The sequence below is a fragment of the Clinocottus analis genome, unplaced genomic scaffold, assembly GCF_023055335.1.
Source record: "Clinocottus analis isolate CAN_PGR_092001 unplaced genomic scaffold, fCliAna1.0.p SCAF_23, whole genome shotgun sequence".
Lineage (NCBI taxonomy): Eukaryota > Metazoa > Chordata > Actinopteri > Perciformes > Cottidae > Clinocottus > Clinocottus analis.
In genome coordinates, this window is record NW_027175965.1 from 1,535,802 (window position 1) to 1,553,638 (window position 17,837).

Here is a 17,837-nt window from a genome sequence, read left to right on the forward strand (position 1 = left end):
ATTCACCACATACTGTCCTCTTGTTTATCACAAGATACAGCACATGTCTTGAATGTAAATTAAGAGATTTTATTTAAAACCTTTGCTTACTCTTACCTGCAGATACCTCCTCTATAAGACTAAGAAAACGTTTGCTCCCCAGCCCAGTCAGTCATACTCAACTAAACAGTTCCACCTTGTGGGCAGCTGATGTAATTACATCTTCAAGAAAGGGACTTAGAATGAAAAGGCTTTTACCTCATTTATTTATTAGATATTGTGGTAAATAATCTGAAAGTGTCTTTCACTGTTCATTTGAATTCAAATGTCAATTATTTGTTAAAAAGCAGCACCATTCAATCCCCCCCATCATCCCTCTCCCCCGAAAAAAAAATCACTGCATAGTTTATGTGCTTATTCACTTTGACGTGACTTTTTTAAGTCAAGTGGGAATTTTGAACCTCACTTTTTAAGCCAACACAACCACTATGTCCTTTATTTGCTATTTAAGAAAACCTTGGGGTACGTTAACACACCCTAGGGCAACACAAGACAGCACCCAGTCCTCTCTTGTGTTGCCGCAGGGTGCCAGGATCAACCAAGGCAAACCCTCTTCACAGTCTCTAGCCGACTCCATGCAGTGAGCGTGTAGGAGGGACTTTAATGTTTGATGGAAGCGCTCCAGTGCACCGTGACTCTGCACATTAATAACTACACGGTATTTAGCATTAGTTAAGTATGACTAAACACTTAATTCATCATTTATAAAGCAGTGTTCCGACATTAACACTCATTAGTATGCAATTAATAAACACTGTTATACATGTTTGATTCTTGAATAATATGCTTGACTATTATTATTATATTATTATTGCATCTCGCAATAATTATTTATATGTTCTTTATCACTTTGTGCATTTCCCTTTTCTGTTGAGAAGATAACTGAGACGTTTGTTAGCTTTGGGGCACTGCTGGCCTTTCAATGTCTTTTGTAAATGCGTTGTAAGGCTTAGGTCTTCACTTTAGATAAATATTAACTTATAACTAACGACGAATAACTACCTGAAATAATCATGAATTGCAGTATTAAAACAGGCTTATAAAGCACATGTCAACAAAGTCTCTAAGCATTAGTGCATATCTAAATTATTAAATGTATAAATTAATGCATGAATAATTGCCACTCTGTAATCAACAATGTGGGCTCCTATTCCTCCATGACATCATGGACTCACGTAATGACTATAGAGCATTTGCATCATGCTGAGCTTATCATCTGTGATCACAGCCCTTTTAAAATAAACAATGAGCATAGAAAGCAGCTTCTATGTATTTATTTTATGCATTGTATAAAAAGTTCATGTATAATTGAAAAAATAAAGGGAGAGAAGTGCTGTCCCCCAGACAGTTTCTGACTGCCGACGCCTGGTGGTGAAAGCAGGCCAGTGCACCAAAATGTAAAATGTAAAAAAGTCACACAAAAAAACTGTTAAATGTTAAATAGTTTTGAACCTCTAATAGTACTTGTTTTGTGTTGATTAGAATTATATGTTCAACCAGCTGTGTGTCTCTCTTAACATGGTGTTACTTCAAGATGTGGCACTTAGACTCAAGCGTGTTGGATCCTACTGATTCATTTCAGTAATAATCAGAATTAAGATGTTTCAATAATTTATTTGCTAAGAAAAAGTATATGAATTAATAAAAATAAAAAATTAAGTTGGACTTATTTCAGTTGTCTTCAAGTAATAAACAGGAAGCCAAAGAAACGGTCGCATCAGTCAGATCGCCCGTCGTGTTCATGACGTCAGAGCAGGGCGGGATCAAGTCGGACACACGTCTACTGCGCATGCGTTGTGAGGCAATCAATTCTGCGGACTGGCTCATAAGAGCCCCATGTGTTTGTCTGCATGTACGAAGCAAAGATGTTAAGACAATTGGTGAAGCAGCGAGCCGAGGCGGCCGTTGAAGAGGCTTTTGGGGTGTTGTACGGATTAACAGCAGATTATGCGGACACAGTTTCTCTATTAAGAGAACATGAGCTATCAGGTTTGTGCATTTTCATTATTGTTGCGGTCTTCATGCTCGTTTTATGGGTTCAAGTTGCATCGTAGTGCGTTTTCAGGTCATTAATTGAAGTTTCGAGACTGTTGGTTTCACACCCCCACCCGCGGAGCTGCTCCACCAATCATGTTGTTTTAGTCACGAACTCCGTCAAACGGCTCTCCAGCTGTTAAAGCTAATTGACTGCTAATCCGCCGTCATCAGAAACATTGCTTCGCGTGCCTTTGAGGAAAGGACGTCTTATTCCTCTTTTTCTAATCCTTATTTTCTCTCCTGACATCGTTTCCTCGAGTCCCTCCATGTATTCCTGGTGGGAGGGACGAAGAGGGTAACAGGGTAATATGGGTAAATCCCAAGTTTCTTGTTTTTCAATAGGCTTGTTTGAGATGAGCCAAGCCTGCGCGAGCTTAAGACCTTCTTAGACGCCAGTTCGCTGTTTGTTGAGCTTCTCAACTCGACAAACGCGGGAGCAACTAGCACTCCTAAAAATTAGGATTGGATATCTTGTCTCAAACATTCTAGGAAGTGTATTCAATCACGAAATAACATAACATATTTTCTCTAAAAGCGTGTAATTTATTCTATAGTTTAAATACATCTTGATCATTAGTGTTAATATTAGGGCTGCAACGACGAATCGATCAAATCTGTTCTTAAAAAAGTTGGCAACGATTTTCATTATCGATTCGTTGTGTCGCGCGATTCTCACGCCGCTCAATAAGTTGCGCAGATGTTTGAGTATTGAACAAAACAGTTGAGTGGAGCGGAGCGCGGCAGACAGGAGGTCTGCATAGTCACGTTGCGTGTACAATAACGTAGCAGCTAGGCTAACCGTTGTCGTAAACGTCTCCTCTGAGGTGCAGAACGCAGAACGTTCAACAGTCCGATATAATGAGGCTTTATGCAGAGGAAGTGTTGCTGGGATTTGTAGTTCCATATCTCATGAACAACCTTTGTTTAGGTAAAGTGCAGTCCGTAAGTTATCCGTTGATAGTGTGTGTGTGTGTGTGTGTGTGTGTGTGTGTGTGTGTGTGTGTGTGTGTGTGTGTGTGTGTGTAACAAGTTCTGACGTTCAAACAAATCCTGTTAAGTTTTCTGACTTGTATTTTTTTAATTTTTTTATTAATTCTTTATTGTTAAGATTATTTGCACGGTCAGTTCTGTTTTTGTAATGAAAGGTTGCAAATTAATGCTTTAAAATTAGTATTCCTTTGAATGTCAGATATAACTTTCCCTGACACTGCTGCAGTGAGCGTTGGGTCGCTGAGAAGGCTGTTAAGAGTGGGTCAGACTGATCTTACGTTTCCTTCTTAGTGAAAGAGCATCTTAAGCTAAGAACCACTTTGGGAAACGCCTCCTTCTTTCACAGCGCTCTTAAGACTCTTAGAGCTTAAGAGCGTGTAGACAAATCTGGGAAACGCGGCCATTGTGTTATTATTTTGTATTGTATATTTCCGTGTTTGTATGTTAAGAGCAACAGTTATACATTCAGTCTAATGTCTTGAACGTCTCCACTAATAAAAGCTGATATTAGTCTGAAGTTACAGTTGTCCATAATGTGCTCCCTGCAGATGTCCAGCAGCTGTTGGAGATTAAAGCACAGGTCCCCCATGAGGACCTGTATCAGGAGGACCTGGAGCCCCTCCACATAAAAGAGGAAAAGGCGAATCTCTGGGCCCGTCGAGAGGGAGAGCAACTTAATGTGCTGCAGGAATCTGCTATCGGCAAGTTTCTATGCACTGCTGTTACTGTGAAGAGTGACGATGAGAAACCTCAGACCTCACTTCTTTATCAAAGCCAGACAGAGTACAACAGTGAGGCGGAGTCTCCAGCTGTTGGATCAGCTACACTGATAAAAACAAAAATTGATAGGGAAGACTGTGGAAGACCAGCCAGGAACCTATGGCCACGGCGCCTTTCACATCCAAATTTTGATAGTGAAAAGGCCTCAGAATCTTTAGGAGAGAAACCATTCAGTTGTAATGCTTGTGGGGAAAGTTTTACAGCACAGGGACATCTGAAGACACACGTGAGACTCCACACAGGAGAGAAACCATTTAGTTGTGATGTATGTGGGGAAAGATTTTCAGCAAAGGCGAGTTTGAAGGCACACATAATGATCCACACAGGAGAGAAACGATTCAGTTGTGATCTTTGTGGGAAAAGATTTACAGCAAATGCGAGTTTGAAGATGCACATGAGAGTCCACACAAGAGAGAAACCATTCAGTTGTGATGTTGGTGGGAATAGATTTAGCCAAAAGAATGATGTGACGAAACACATGAAAATCCACACAGGTGAGAAAGCATTTAGTTGTTTTCTTTGTGCGAAAACATTTACAGTACAGGGAAGTCTAAAGCGACACATGGGAAGCCACACAGGAGAGAAACCATTCAGTTGTGATGTTTGTGGGAAAAGATTGATAGACCAGGGAAGTCACAAGAAACACACAATAGTCCACACAGGACAGAACCCAATCAGTTGTGATTGTGGGAAAGGATATGCAGTACAGGGAAGTCACAAGAAACACATGAGAACCCACACAGGAGAGAAACCATTCAGTTGTGATGTTTGTGGGGAAAGATTTACACACCAGGGAAATCTAAAGAGACACATGAGAGTCCACACAGGAGAGAAACCATTCACTTGTGATGTTTGTGGGAAAAGTATTAGACACCAGGGAAGTCTAAAGAGACACATGAGGGTCCACACAGGAGAGAAACCATTCACTTGTGATGTTTGTGGGAAAGGATTTGCAGCACAGGAAAGACTGAAGATACACATGAGAGCCCACACTGAATAGGATTAGTTTCTTCCAGTTGTATAAGATGTTCATTTAATTTTTTTGTTCTATTTCTCTTGTGTTTTTAAAAGGATTTGTCAAATGTTTAAATTGTAATTTGTTTGTAAATGGCATTTGAGGCATCTGTATTTAGAATGCATTTAATAAATCTACATTAAAAGAATATGCAAGTTTAATATTCTCTCTCTGGTGTTGTACTGCAGCCTCAGCCCTTGTTCTTTTATTTGACTTCAGCTACAGAAAGTAGCTGAACGTTATGGTTAGCTCATGTAGGTTAAGGCTAATGTTTAAATGTTAGCTAACTTTATCTCATATCAAAACTGTTTACTGTAACTCTCTTGCATTACTCTGGCGTCTCGTTTCTTTACCGTCTTTATCGCAGCACAGGCCACTTGTTATATTTGAGATATGTTTAATAACTCCTTGCCTCGAGAATCGGCAGTTTCTGCAAATGTCCTCATGCTGCTGCAGGTGAAATACCACTGTACAAACAAGTACATCAGATTACAGCGAGAATTCACATACTTGGAATTCATCAGTGCAGGCGAGTAACATCTTGTGTACACACAATGTTTAAGTGGCAGTTTTTTTCAAGATGTGCTCTGTGTTGTGCATTGTTTATAGGAAATTCATATAATGAGTTGTTTTTTTTTATCATTAATGCTATTTGTTTTATGATGTCAGTAGAGGCCAGTATTCTTTTTGCTGCAGACCTTTTTGGTTTATTTTGATGCGCTAATTACAGAAAGCATTGATGACTAATATTCGGATGCTACCTCTCACCGTTACTTTGTGTGACCGTTTTCAAATTCCCATATCTGAAGTGTTGCCACAACTGGAAAACAGTTTGTCTGTCAATGCAGCTAAATATTAGGAATTGACTGATGGTGCTATTAGTTTATAATGTGCTTAGAAAAGTTACTATTTTGTCTTTTACACTGTCATGTTGGTAATAGCTAAATTGCAACATCATCCTGCTGCTGTTAACAAATCAAAGTGCATTTTCAGATACGTTTTTTTGTGATAATTTGGTTGATCAGTCAGCCGTAATGTGCAGGTAAAACCTGTTTTCTTTATCTGTTGTCATGCTTATCATCTTGTAGTCAAAAACAAGTTTAGGCTTCGTGATGTCGCTGAATTTCACATTTTTGATGAAGCTGACACAGTAAAAAGAGTCTAATCCAGACGTATGCCTGACATTGCGTGACAGCACTTCAGATGAAGGTAGGTTTCATTACTAAATGTGTTGTAATCAATGCTCATGTTTATCTGCTGTGAAGCCCACGTATGTCCCTGACTGTGTGACGAGAGTGACAAAGTAGATTAACTAGATACTCTTTTTCTTCTTCTTCCTCCTACTTCTTCTACCTCGCAGAACTAATGTCACATTCTTCAAGTGACAATGACCTCTGAAGTCAAGGACAAATGGGGATTTTGACAGGCAGAAATATTGTAAATCCACTTCTGACATCATGAACATGTCTAGCACAGAGGTTTCTGATTCAGAGGCTGCAACAGAGATACTGGAGAGCAGTAGATGGCAGTTAGTTTTTACTCAAAAGATAGTGAATGCCAAATTGATCAAGTTAAGAATTTTAGTAAAGTAAAAATCCCCCCAGGGTTTGGCTATTGCGTAGCTTTCTATTATGTAACTCTTTCCATACATATTTATTCAATTAGGTTATCATTTACATTCATGAAATGGGGCCTTCCCTTAAGTAGTTTACTACTTACTTTACTCACTTTAAAGTTGCTTACTTTGGCTTTAACTTGCCCTACTGAAAATACTTCAACTAAATTTAAAAAAGTAGCGTTACTACCCTCCCAAATTCAAACCAATGTTGAGATGTATCGCCGCGTGTCATTGTTCCACTGCTGTTTGTCGAGGTGGTGTCCAGCAAACAATGAGGGCAGACTTTCTGGGGAAAACCTGGTCTGATGAAGAGAGATGGCATTTATCCCACTTTGGATGTAGGAGATGTTATTTCTGCAAATCTCATCCAGTTTTTTCACGGACGTAATCCATCGCAACCTGAGAATTTAGCAGAGTTGTAGTCTCACCCGCTTCTCTGCACTTGTATTTGAGCAGTTACCCCCCAAAAACTCTATAGAGATCGTGTCTGCCCCACGGCCACTTAAATTAATTGCTGACCACTTCCTGACCTCTCGCATCACTCAGGGCATTCGTTAAAATACTTTGACCTCCATAGGATGACGTCATGGGTGCTCGAACAAAACGCAGCGTTTTTGAACGTCTCTGTGCTGCCGTCAGTAGGTTGATGGAAGTCAGGCATAATATTATGTTTTATATAATTTTATATTTATATTAATATTACTGAGATTGGAATGGAAATGAAAGAAGGAATATGAATGTGAAACCTAGGGATTTTTCAGAGAGTACAAAGCTACTAAACTGTCTCTTTGTGCCATTACTATGGTGACTGTAGTCTGTAAAGCAGCATACACTTCAATTTTAAGACGATCATATGCCTTTCAAGCTGTCGCCGGGCCACATAATATGACGTGGCCTTAAGTTTGAGACCTATTGCTTATCCTATTATAGAATGTTACTATATATAAAACTTCATAAGCTGTGATAAAAGCAGCTTTTGCGTCTTCAGACTTGTGTTTGGTGGAAAATAGGGCAAAATGGCTTTTTGGATAGATCCAGGGGGACAAGAACAGTTCAGTGATTTATTGAAAAAAGGAATGTAAGGGCCTGGGGAGAGGACAGATATGTAAAAAAATATGACGAGTAATGTTTCACAGTTGAGTGGCAGTTCAGTTGAAACAGTGTGTTAAATGCAAAGTATGTGTAGTCTAGTATGTGTAGTCTCGAAGTATGCGTCATCACCCCAATCTGATTGATTGGGATGACGCACTTAAAATTAGCCAATACATTTTCCCAACACCTTCGCATTTAACTTGTCTGATATTTTGCTATGCTTATGTCTAGCCCTCGCAGCGGTGGTGGTGTTAAGCTGCATTCACAGCAAAAGCGTTGCGGATATTTGTGCGCTTTTGCTGTGAACGCAGTTCTAGACTTTGCTGTGATTATGGTCTTATCGCCTGCTCGTCAGCGGAGACAAAAAGAGTCTCTTCCCCTGAGTCTATTAGGCATTGTACTGTTAGAACATCAATGTTTGGTTGCTAGACACATCTTCCTTTTGAAGAGGAACGGGCACTTGCAATTATCCAAAACATTGGCATCCACACTGCAATACTGTCTGCCTCTTCATCTTGATGATGGACATTATTTTCTTCTTGTTTGTTTGTCCCTGTCAGTATTCACCACATACTGTCCTCTTGTTTATTACAAGATATGTCTTGAGTGTAAATGAAGAGTTTGAGAGATATTTAAAACTTTTGCTTACTATAACCCGCAGATACCTCTTCGAGAAAACATTTGCTCCCCAGCCCAGTCAGTCAGTCGGCTGAACAGTTTCACCTTGTGGGCAGCTGATGTAATTACATCTTCTAGAAAGGGATCACATGACTTTTACTTTATGGTAAATAATCTGAAAGTGTATTTCACTGTTCATTTGTTACATTAGCAGCACCATTCAATTCTCAAAAAATAAATCACCACAGTTTGTGTAGTTTATTCACTTTTAGTCAAGAGTGAATTATGGCTGGAGCTAACAAAAACAATGTCATATGCTATTTAAGCAGATTAATTTTTTTAAATACATTTTTTGTTCTACAATTTATCTTTTTTAGACATGCAAGGCATTTTTTCAAATGTGCGTTATACCTGCAAGGATCTCACCGCAACTATCTAATGCAACTAAGAATTTATTCAACAGAGGTCTGTCGTCGTGGTTAACAGGTCCTTGTTTGTAAGATGAAAATGTATTTATTTTAGATTCAGGGTAAAGAGGTGGAAGCAGAATTCTGAAAAAAACATTCAATAAACTGTATCTGCCCATTCAAGGTAGGTTTGAGTCACTTGAAGACAACTCAGGACAAGAACATTAAACAATGAGACGATAGCTTCAGTGCAAGAATTTGTTTTTATTAATATCAATTGTTGACATAATCAGCAGAGAAACAAGGCATGACGAAAGACATCAAGAGACACGATGGAATCAGATCTTGTTAAAAGCTGCTACGTCAACACTCTGGATCTGAAACGGAGCAAAAAAGAAACACTTTAGTTCACTTGCTGTGTCAACTACAAGCTTTTCATTGGCAACTGCAAGAGTCAGTGACGGCACATTGCTGCCCCCGTGTGGTCAAAATGAGTGCTGAGTGTAGTTTCTTTCAGGATATCTGTCAAGTTAATATTGACCAAAAACAAAAATCTGATTTGAGCTAAATTGGGGAAAAAATGATTAACCACAGGATTCATTTTCTTCCACAAACTGGTCTGTGTGTTTTGCATCTATTCAGGTGTTTTCACAAAAGTCAAAGTACTTACATAGTCTTCAAACTTAGTGATTTCTTCCTCCAGCAAGTCCGTTCCCACCTTGTCGTCCTCCACCACGCATGAGATCTGGAGCTTCTTGATGCCGTAACCCACAGGGACTAGTTTGGAGGAGCCCCATAACAGACCGTCAGCCGCCACCGAGCGAACACACTCCTCCAGCTTCACCATGTCAGTTTCATCGTCCCACTAGAAAAGGCAGGGGAGGTGATAAAAAGGGCGTAGAGTCAGTATTATACTTATACTTATTTAAATATATATTTATTCTGCCTTTTATGCATATTGTTGTTTATCCATAGTTTTAGGCTCCTGTTCAGTGACTTACAGGTTTGACATCCAATAGGATGGAAGATTTGGCGATGAGGCCAGGCTTCTTGGCCTTCCTCTCCGCGTACTCTTTCAACCTTTGCTCTTTGAGTTGCTCTGCCTCTTCATCATCATCATCACTACCGAACAAGTCAATATCCTCATCATCATCCTCCTCCTCTTCTTCTTCTTCTTCTTCTTCTTCTTCTTCTTCTTCTTCTTCTTCTTCTTCTTCTTCTTCTTCTTCTTCTTCTTCTTTAACTGGGGCGCTGGTCTTCTGCTGGACAGTCGTGCCCTGAACAGAGTACAAATGTTCACAAAGCTCCACAGAGACAGTCTGGAGGAGAAATACAGCTGAAGCACAAGATGACTGACTTGGTGAAGCAGTCTGCATGAACTCACGTTAGTGTAGGGTACTGCAGGAGTGGTAGCCGGGGTCACAGCTGCAGGAGGCTTCTCCAGGACCGACACTCGACAGTCCAGTTTGGAAAGAGCAGACCTCAAGCCCTCCACCACTAAAGAAGCAGCACACAGACAGTCAACAGTCTCGCATGAAGAAATACACCAGGAGAGAAGCAGTAGAGAGTTATGTATAAACACCATAGACAATAAGGTTTTTATTTCCTTCTACGATTATGACAGTGTGTATGGCATACTATGACATTACACAGTCAAGATTTTTTTTTTTAAATTAATAAAGTGGTAGATATAAATATCCTGAAAATAAATCCTAGCCCCTCCTTTCAGCCCTCCCTCCATAGCCACTGAAAACCTCGGGTCTTGCGCCTATAATTAACATCAACAGACAAACCCACCCTTGTGCAAGCTGCGGTTCTCCAGCTCCAGGCTTTTGATGCGACAGATGATCTCCCCTTGATCGCCCGCATTGCTGATGCTCTGCACAGTAAAGACACACAAGAGAAAGAAAGAAATCAACACCGTTTCGTAAGAGCGACGTCCGGCGGCCAGACTAAGATGTAAGTCCTTCTATCACACGCAGGATTATAAAGCAGACCGCTATATGTGAACAAGCTCACGCCGCATATGGTGTCCATCTCAGTAGAAATACAGGCGCTGTAGATGAAGCCCGACGGATATACAAGTGATAGGCAGCCACGATTCCACACAAAAATATCCCTTAAAAGATGACTTAAAGGTCTCAAAAAACTGAAACTCAAGGTTGGGTCCGCTGACAAAGCGATTTGCACCAGAGGGGCTTCCAGGGACACACAAGGTGGCACTTACAAGCTGGGACATGTGGCTCAGGGAAGGTTGACCAGACCCTCTGTTACACAGTGTCGTCTTCAGCTGGGGGAGAGGAGGAGCATTTTAAATATGAAAACAAGAGGGAAGGTAATAAAGTACACTACCTACTTATGTGAAGTGCTGTGAGGAGTGTAAAACAGAAAGCAAACAAGCGACCGGGATGAGCACTGTAGAGCTGAGAGGTTATGAAGGATAACGCCAACATCTTTAAAGAGTAACGTGTGTATGGCTTCAGCCGACCACCGTGCTTCAACTTTTAAATTTGAGTAAATTTAAATGAGTAATACTTTGACTGTCAGTTGCACAAATGTTAAACAATGGTATCACCCCTAGCTCCTAATGTTTATTGTAACTGTTACAATCACATGTTGAACTAGAACTAAATAATATTACCATCAATTCAAAAGTCCTTTAAAATAGTTATTTAACAAATATTCAGCAATACAAGTGCAAGTTCCTGAACTGAATTGTATATTTTCTATATTAAATCAGACGCTGATGGCACAGCGCTGTGTATTACATTGTTTTTTCAACCAAAAAGGCTTTGTGGTGGTTAGGGGGTACTCGGCTGCAAAAAAAAATCCACAGGGTGGTACATCACTGAAAAAAAGGCTGAGAACCCCTGCACGAGATGGTATTGTATTGGCCACAAAGTGCCAATGTTTGGTGAACATCGAGTTGTGGCAGATTGAATCCTTTTACAGCAAAAATACAAAGAGACACGATCTCACAGCCACGTGAATGTGAGGTGGGATGCCGGGGCTGCAAGTTGTCCAGCTTGCAACTACGCAAAATAAATTCAAACGGATATACAAAACATAGTAGTCACCATTCAGGAAGGTGAATGAGTCATATTTTACAAGTGTCCTGACCCTGGACATTTGAAAGCAATGAGCTATGTCGGTCAAGTGGAACCTTGATCGCTCTGGCTACATGTTCCATATTTGAGTAAAAGTGGAAAATGTGAGATAAGGTACTGATACAGCACATAACACGTGAACTTACTCCTGCTAGAGATTTCTGGATGTTCTCCCTGGCTCGGGCAATGTCTTGCAAAATGGTGTTCGCCCCGACATTCTGAAAGAGAATGAAAAGAAGTCAACTTTGATTCATCCTTTACTTTTTAAAAACTCTAAGCGTTCTATGGGTTCCAATTCTTATGTTACGTATTAATACACAAGTACCATCTGGTACACTGTCATGTATCCTTTAAACATAATATAAAAACGATGACGCGCTTATCAAATGGGTGGAGCAATCTTCCTTCTTCGGATAGAAGAAAAGCAGGAGATAGACAGCGTGGGTACCTGCGCTGGTTGGGAGGAGCCGTCCGAGCGCTCGTAAAAGCGTCTCTCTGCCTCGTCATAGCGAGGTTTGTCAAACCAGATCTTCTCCTGGGTCAAAAAGTCCATGGAACTCATGGTGCTACAGAGGAGAGAGCAAGGGGCGACAAGAGAGGTATGTATGAACAGGACCGAGGTGGGCAGGAACTTTTCAAAATGATCATCACGACTAATAATAATAATAATAATAATAATAATAATAATTAGTAGTATAATTCAAATTGCCTGGTCTGTGCTCTAAATTTACAATGATTTGATAGCTGTCAAATATTCAATTGTTATGTAAAATGTTATACTCTATGTATTCTTTTATCTGCACATCCCGCAAACAAAATGCCCCAACACAACTATACAAAAGAAACTTTAGATGACGTTAAGTTGTCAAAAAACAACAATGGTTGGTTCGTACAAAACGACAGGCATACAGAAAAACAGAAAAAAAGGAACAAACGGATGAATTAACCAAGACGAATAAAATAACAAAAAGTAAATAGAAAAACGTTGATGCATTCACAAAATAAAATACAAAAGGGAAACCCATGAGGACATAAAAGAAAAACGATGAAAGATTATTATTTTTCTTAAAACATCTGGAGCGACTCCATTCTCCTGCTTTGGTCATACTTGTCCCTCAGTGGGGCGGTGGAGGCCGCTGATGCCGCTTCTGGCCTCCGGCCCTTCTTCCCCACCACAGCTTTACTCTCACTGTAACCATGGAAACGGCTCTCCGCAGCGTCATACCGCCACTTGTCCAGCCACACCCGCTCGCTGTCTGGGTGCATGAAGTAGGTGCCGGCCCCCGACTTTTCGTCCTTCTCTGGGACCTCGGATGGCTCCTCTTCCTCCTGAATAGGAAGCAGAGCATGGAAGACTTCTGCTTTGCCCTGTGGCGCCACCCATTTTTCCTCCGCCGCCAGTTCCTCCTCTTCCTCCTCCTCCTCCTCTTCGACAAGGCTTTGAGGGTGGTCGGCACTTCTGGAAGTGGAGGCGCAGCTAGATCGCTTAGAGGAATTGTTACCGTACAGATTCTGGTAGAAGGCGGCTTCGGCGCGGTCGTAGAGCGGCTTCTCCAGCCACACGTCTCTGAGCAGCTCCACTGGGATGCGGGGCAGTCCGTTGATCGACTGCCGATTGGTCGGCGAAGCAGATGCTTGTTGGGCGACAGGAGTCGCAGGTGTTGGGGCGAGAGACTGATATCCTTCATCGGGGGTTCTGAGTGCAATGGAGCGGTTAGGTGGGGATGGGAGGTCGAGAGAGTTTGGAACCGGCTGAGCGGCCTCTTCGACGCAGCGTTGCTCTGGCCGGTCAAAGGTTGTCTTATTCACCGACACGGCCTGGGCAACATGGTGGCAGGCCAATCCCGAGGGAGCCGGAGCCACGGCAGATCGAGAGTTTTTACCCGGGGCTGGAGGTGACCGGTTTGACTTGGTGGTCCTATTGGAGGAGCTCGTCAACCAGCACTGGTAGAGGCTCTCTGCGCGCTCGTAGACGCTGCGCTCAAACCAGACATTAGCACACTCAGACTGCAGGCCGATCAGCTCGGCATTGGATGAGCGTTTCTTGCGGTGACGGCTTTTCCCGCTGCGCTTTCCCTCTCCATTCAAGCTGCCGCTCTCCGGGGACAAGGACGCAGTGTCTCCGTTTCTTTGACCGCAGTTGGCCTTGTTCCTACACCCCAGCGCTGCCTTTGTGGGTCGGTCCACCTGGCAATGACTGGGAGGCTGATCAAGCTCCGACTGATCCAGTGCAGAGCACTGGGGGATCTTCTTAGACATCATCTTTGATCCGTGGCAGGGGAAATAAAGAGAACAACAAGTACAGACTTTTGTATTAGTTAGAGACGCAGGAAAACACAAAGGGATTAATTTACTCAGCACTACAAATTAAATCAGTACTAAAATATTGTATTCTTTACAGAGCTGTTCAAAACAGAGTCTACGAATCAGTCATAGAGAAAAGCAAGGGGCATGCAGGGAAATGGAAAAAAAACCATGCCGAGGAACAAAAAATATCTAGTAAATGTGATTTGTCAAGCGCGAGTATCACCCACAAAGTGATGCACAGCAGACGCTAAATACGTTCTACCAAAACTCGGAGCGCTATGCTAGCATGGTATAAACTCGATAGCATAATAAAGGGAAATGACAACTGCTGTTTGTGCTTTGGAATCTAAAAGGCCAGTCGGATGTGAAGTTGGCTAAGTGTAGCCAAAAATACAAAATGCTAGGCTGAGTTGTAGTTTTTCCTGCCACAGTCATTTCCTAAGCACACAAGTAATTTACTTTTATAAACAAATTACTGTAAAAACCCAACATTGCTTATCAAGACGATCGCATTCAAGCACTTGTGAAATGTGAAATGCTACGGAGAAAAAGGAGGAGATGCCGCTATTAAGCTATATTTTACCAGACGGAAATTAGATTCATCACTTTGTTTTGAGCTTATTCTATGTGCTCTGAAGTGGTAGCTGTCTGCAGTACAATTATAACACTGGCCCCTGCATCATTATTATGCTTATCTTATAAGATTTACAATTTACCAAATGTATGTTCAGTGGATGTCTCTATATAATAATGCAGATAATGCAGCATCATCTTCATCTGACATCCAGGGAACCCTTTTCCTTCGATTACTTCCAATAATGAGCTGCAGTCCGAGTATTTTAAATTGCTTAACATTCACAAACTAACAAAGGTCACATGACTAACACTTCAATAAGAGCCATTTCTTCCTGTGGTTAATTGCTCTTTGTAAAAAAAGGCACACGGCTTGACAAATCTTGACAGTGACATGAGCGCATGCAAAAAAAGAATTGTGTAATAAGTCTAAGAAAATATATTAAAGAGACATTAAGTTTAAAAAATATTAATAAATCCCACTCTACTGATGGATCTGTGAAAGACACACAACATGTCCATGCAAGCAAACTAATTAATTCAGTAGGTACTAAGGTTTTACCATGCCGTTTTTTTTAATGAGACATTCTTCTGTTACAATATAGGAAATGCCTTCCCTTAATGTTTCAACATGTGGGTGTGGTATTATTGATGAACAATAATACACCAATGACGTGGAATTTGGCAATAGTTTGGAAAGGCATTTCCTGCTTAAAAGGAGTGTCTGTATATATATATATATATATATATATATATATATATATATATATATATATATATATATATATATATATAAAGTATTCTCAGTATTCCTCAGTGTTTGATGGAAAATCTTATCCAAGCTCTCAACTCACCTTCCTGGGTAAAAGGTGTTGAGCTTGAACTAGTATTCAACGTCAAATGCTCAACACGTGTTCTTTTCATCCAGTTAATCGCAAGCAATTGAAAAATAAAATTAACAATCACCACCTTGCATAACTATGGATACAAACAAAACTCAAACAGGTAAATGTCAGTGTTATCAGCAATACTCACTTGTCAAATTCTGAATGCAAGATGAGGGAGAAGAAGCTACGTGGTAAAAATATGTCTTTAAATATATAACTCAACATTAAACTCTGCCTTCTTGACAATTTCAAATGGTTACCCCTTTAGTCTCAGATGATGATGAATATGGAAAATACTCACTAAAACTAATACTCACTAAAATCAAAGACTAATATTAAGCAATGACTTCAAGCAACAATTTGGATGCCTCCCAACGCTTTACCCACCCTTCATACTACTTCTCTACTACATATGTGGCACTGCTCCATTTGATAATAAAAGAAAAGAAAAGGAAATCGCATATAACTCTCATCTTAATAATTCATTTTCTATAATAGCGGGCCAATATAGTTTTTAGCATTCGTCCCTGGAACAGTGGGTTTTCTGGGCTCTGTTGAGTTTCCAGCAGCAGGACGGTGTTTCTGGGAATTACTCAAAATAAACTTGCATGCCCTAAATGAAAGGAGCATGTCCCACAGTGCAACGATCTCGCTCAGCGACGTGTTTTAAATAGTTTATTGACGACAATGGAGCTCCATGGCACAGATAATATGCCAACATAACAGGGTGGTGTTATTTAATAGATACACATTACAAGTCAGAGCTTTACCCTTTAAAATGTCACTTATGTCATTGTTCACATCCCCACTATTGTAATGATTTTAAGGGAAGTCAACTGAAATAACCTCTGCTATGTGGCTGAAGCTCTCAAAATGCCATGTACCTTTAATCACAATGTTGTAACCTATTGGTGCATGTGGGGCCATTTACCTGCTTTACAATGAGGTCAATCACAGGGTCAGATGCAGTACAAACACCCAAAGAAGGGTGGGGCTCAGTAAACTGCTCAAGGACACTTCAGCAAGGCACATTCTTGATTAACAATTGATACCATGTTACAGTCTTATGTAAAAGTCCTTCAGTTTAAACACAATACTCATAGGTTAGCTTCTTCAGGGGACTAAACCACCATCAAGTCAAAATCTGATACAACTGTTAATATTCATAGATAAACCAGGTCCTGTTTAGAATACAAGACTGCACACCTGACAACAACACTTTTATTATAGATCAGTAAGGCTGTATTTCGTCAGGAAAAGCCTGTCGTACGACATGTTTCCCAATGAGAGAGGCCGACAGAGCTGGCATCACCCAGAGGTGCGCCCTGCTAACCTCAGCGGTAACGTCAGCTAGCCGTCTCTCATCCTGTGGGAGGTCCTAGCTACGATGCAACGCTATCGTTCAAGAGGACGCAAATCAAAACACGTTAAAATGCGGCACCAAAGTCTGACTCTTTCCATTAAGACATGTGTAAAGTGTCAGTGATGAACAGCGGCCACCAAAACCGGCGTCCTGCCGCCGTGGTCGGCGTCCTGCCGCCGTGGTCGGCGTCAACGATCGCAAGCTGCCCCCGGTCAGCTAGCCGCTTGTTAGCCTCCTCGGCTAACAAGCGACGAGTCCCCGTTGACTGAAAACCCGCGAATATTCATTCATTTGCCCAAAATGTCTCATACGCAAGTCCCAGCGTTTACCCCCAGACTTGAATCGCCGACTGTCAGTCAGTGTTAACGTTACTTACTGCTGTGTTTGTTGGTCTCGACGGTGTGGGACCAGGCCGGTGGATAAAACGCGTGTTTTTGCAACCAGTGAGTGACAACGAGGAAGAGGAGGAGGAGGAGGAAGCAAGGAGCAGGAGATCTTAGCGGGTGGGGGAGGGGGGAGCTATGAATTATTAACGCTTCCTGCCCCATGATAAAACACAATGCATTCAACATAAGACATACATTGGATTTAAATGTAGTGTATTTTAAACATTTGTCCTAGTACTTCAAGCCTTACTTATGTGTTACTGTTTCTGAATTACATCTTAAACCTGGTTGGACTTTAAGCCAGTTTTGGGAGAAGTACTTTTAATTCCTCTTTTAAAGTTAAAATGCATACGTATTAAGTTGTTTATATTATAAATAGTGATGCATTAATCTGTATATTACTTTAATGTTGTAGCTGGTTAAGGTGGAGCTACTTTACATTTTTTTATATAGCTGCCAATTGGTAGCTTGATCTATAATAAATCATAATTTAGTGCTCGCATTTTGTAGAAAAATTACTTAATCCACAATAAAAATGGTTCTAGAAACATTCATCACACAGGTATGCTGTTTTAGGATGGCAAGACCTCAACTCAGACTGAGGCACCACACAAAGGG

General features: G+C 41.0%; 2 protein-coding genes across 5 annotated transcripts; one reads left to right on the forward strand and one right to left on the reverse strand.

Moving 5' to 3' along the window:
- The first annotated feature begins 1,880 nt into the window (after positions 1 to 1,880).
- LOC137793425 (gastrula zinc finger protein XlCGF57.1-like) lies at positions 1,881 to 4,952 on the forward strand. 2 transcript variants are annotated; one of them, XM_068589572.1, is made up of 2 exons: positions 1,881 to 2,028; positions 3,615 to 4,952. In XM_068589572.1, exons 1-2 carry the CDS (start codon positions 1,890 to 1,892, stop codon positions 4,844 to 4,846), a joined length of 1,371 nt encoding a protein of 456 aa, XP_068445673.1. In that variant the 5' UTR covers positions 1,881 to 1,889; the 3' UTR covers positions 4,847 to 4,952. The 2 variants fall into 2 exon arrangements, with proteins under 2 accessions (XP_068445673.1, XP_068445674.1); XM_068589573.1 differs by lacking the exon at positions 1,881 to 2,028 and adding an exon at positions 2,287 to 2,388.
- A 3,888-nt stretch (positions 4,953 to 8,840) lies between these two features.
- Positions 8,841 to 17,299, reverse strand: LOC137793498 (uncharacterized). 3 transcript variants are annotated; one of them, XM_068589686.1, is made up of 11 exons: positions 17,210 to 17,299; positions 15,438 to 15,499; positions 12,812 to 13,965; positions 12,152 to 12,269; positions 11,850 to 11,921; positions 10,824 to 10,886; positions 10,394 to 10,475; positions 9,981 to 10,093; positions 9,598 to 9,873; positions 9,267 to 9,461; positions 8,841 to 8,973 (listed from the first exon to the last, which is right to left on the reverse strand). In XM_068589686.1, exons 3-11 carry the CDS (start codon positions 13,963 to 13,965, stop codon positions 8,935 to 8,937), a joined length of 2,112 nt encoding a protein of 703 aa, XP_068445787.1. In that variant the 5' UTR covers positions 15,438 to 15,499; positions 17,210 to 17,299; the 3' UTR covers positions 8,841 to 8,934. The 3 variants fall into 3 exon arrangements, with proteins under 3 accessions (XP_068445787.1, XP_068445789.1, XP_068445788.1); XM_068589688.1 differs by lacking the exon at positions 10,824 to 10,886 and having other exon boundaries at positions 17,210 to 17,298; XM_068589687.1 differs by lacking the exons at positions 15,438 to 15,499; positions 17,210 to 17,299 and having other exon boundaries at positions 12,812 to 15,276.
- Between the last annotated feature and the right edge of the window lie 538 nt (positions 17,300 to 17,837).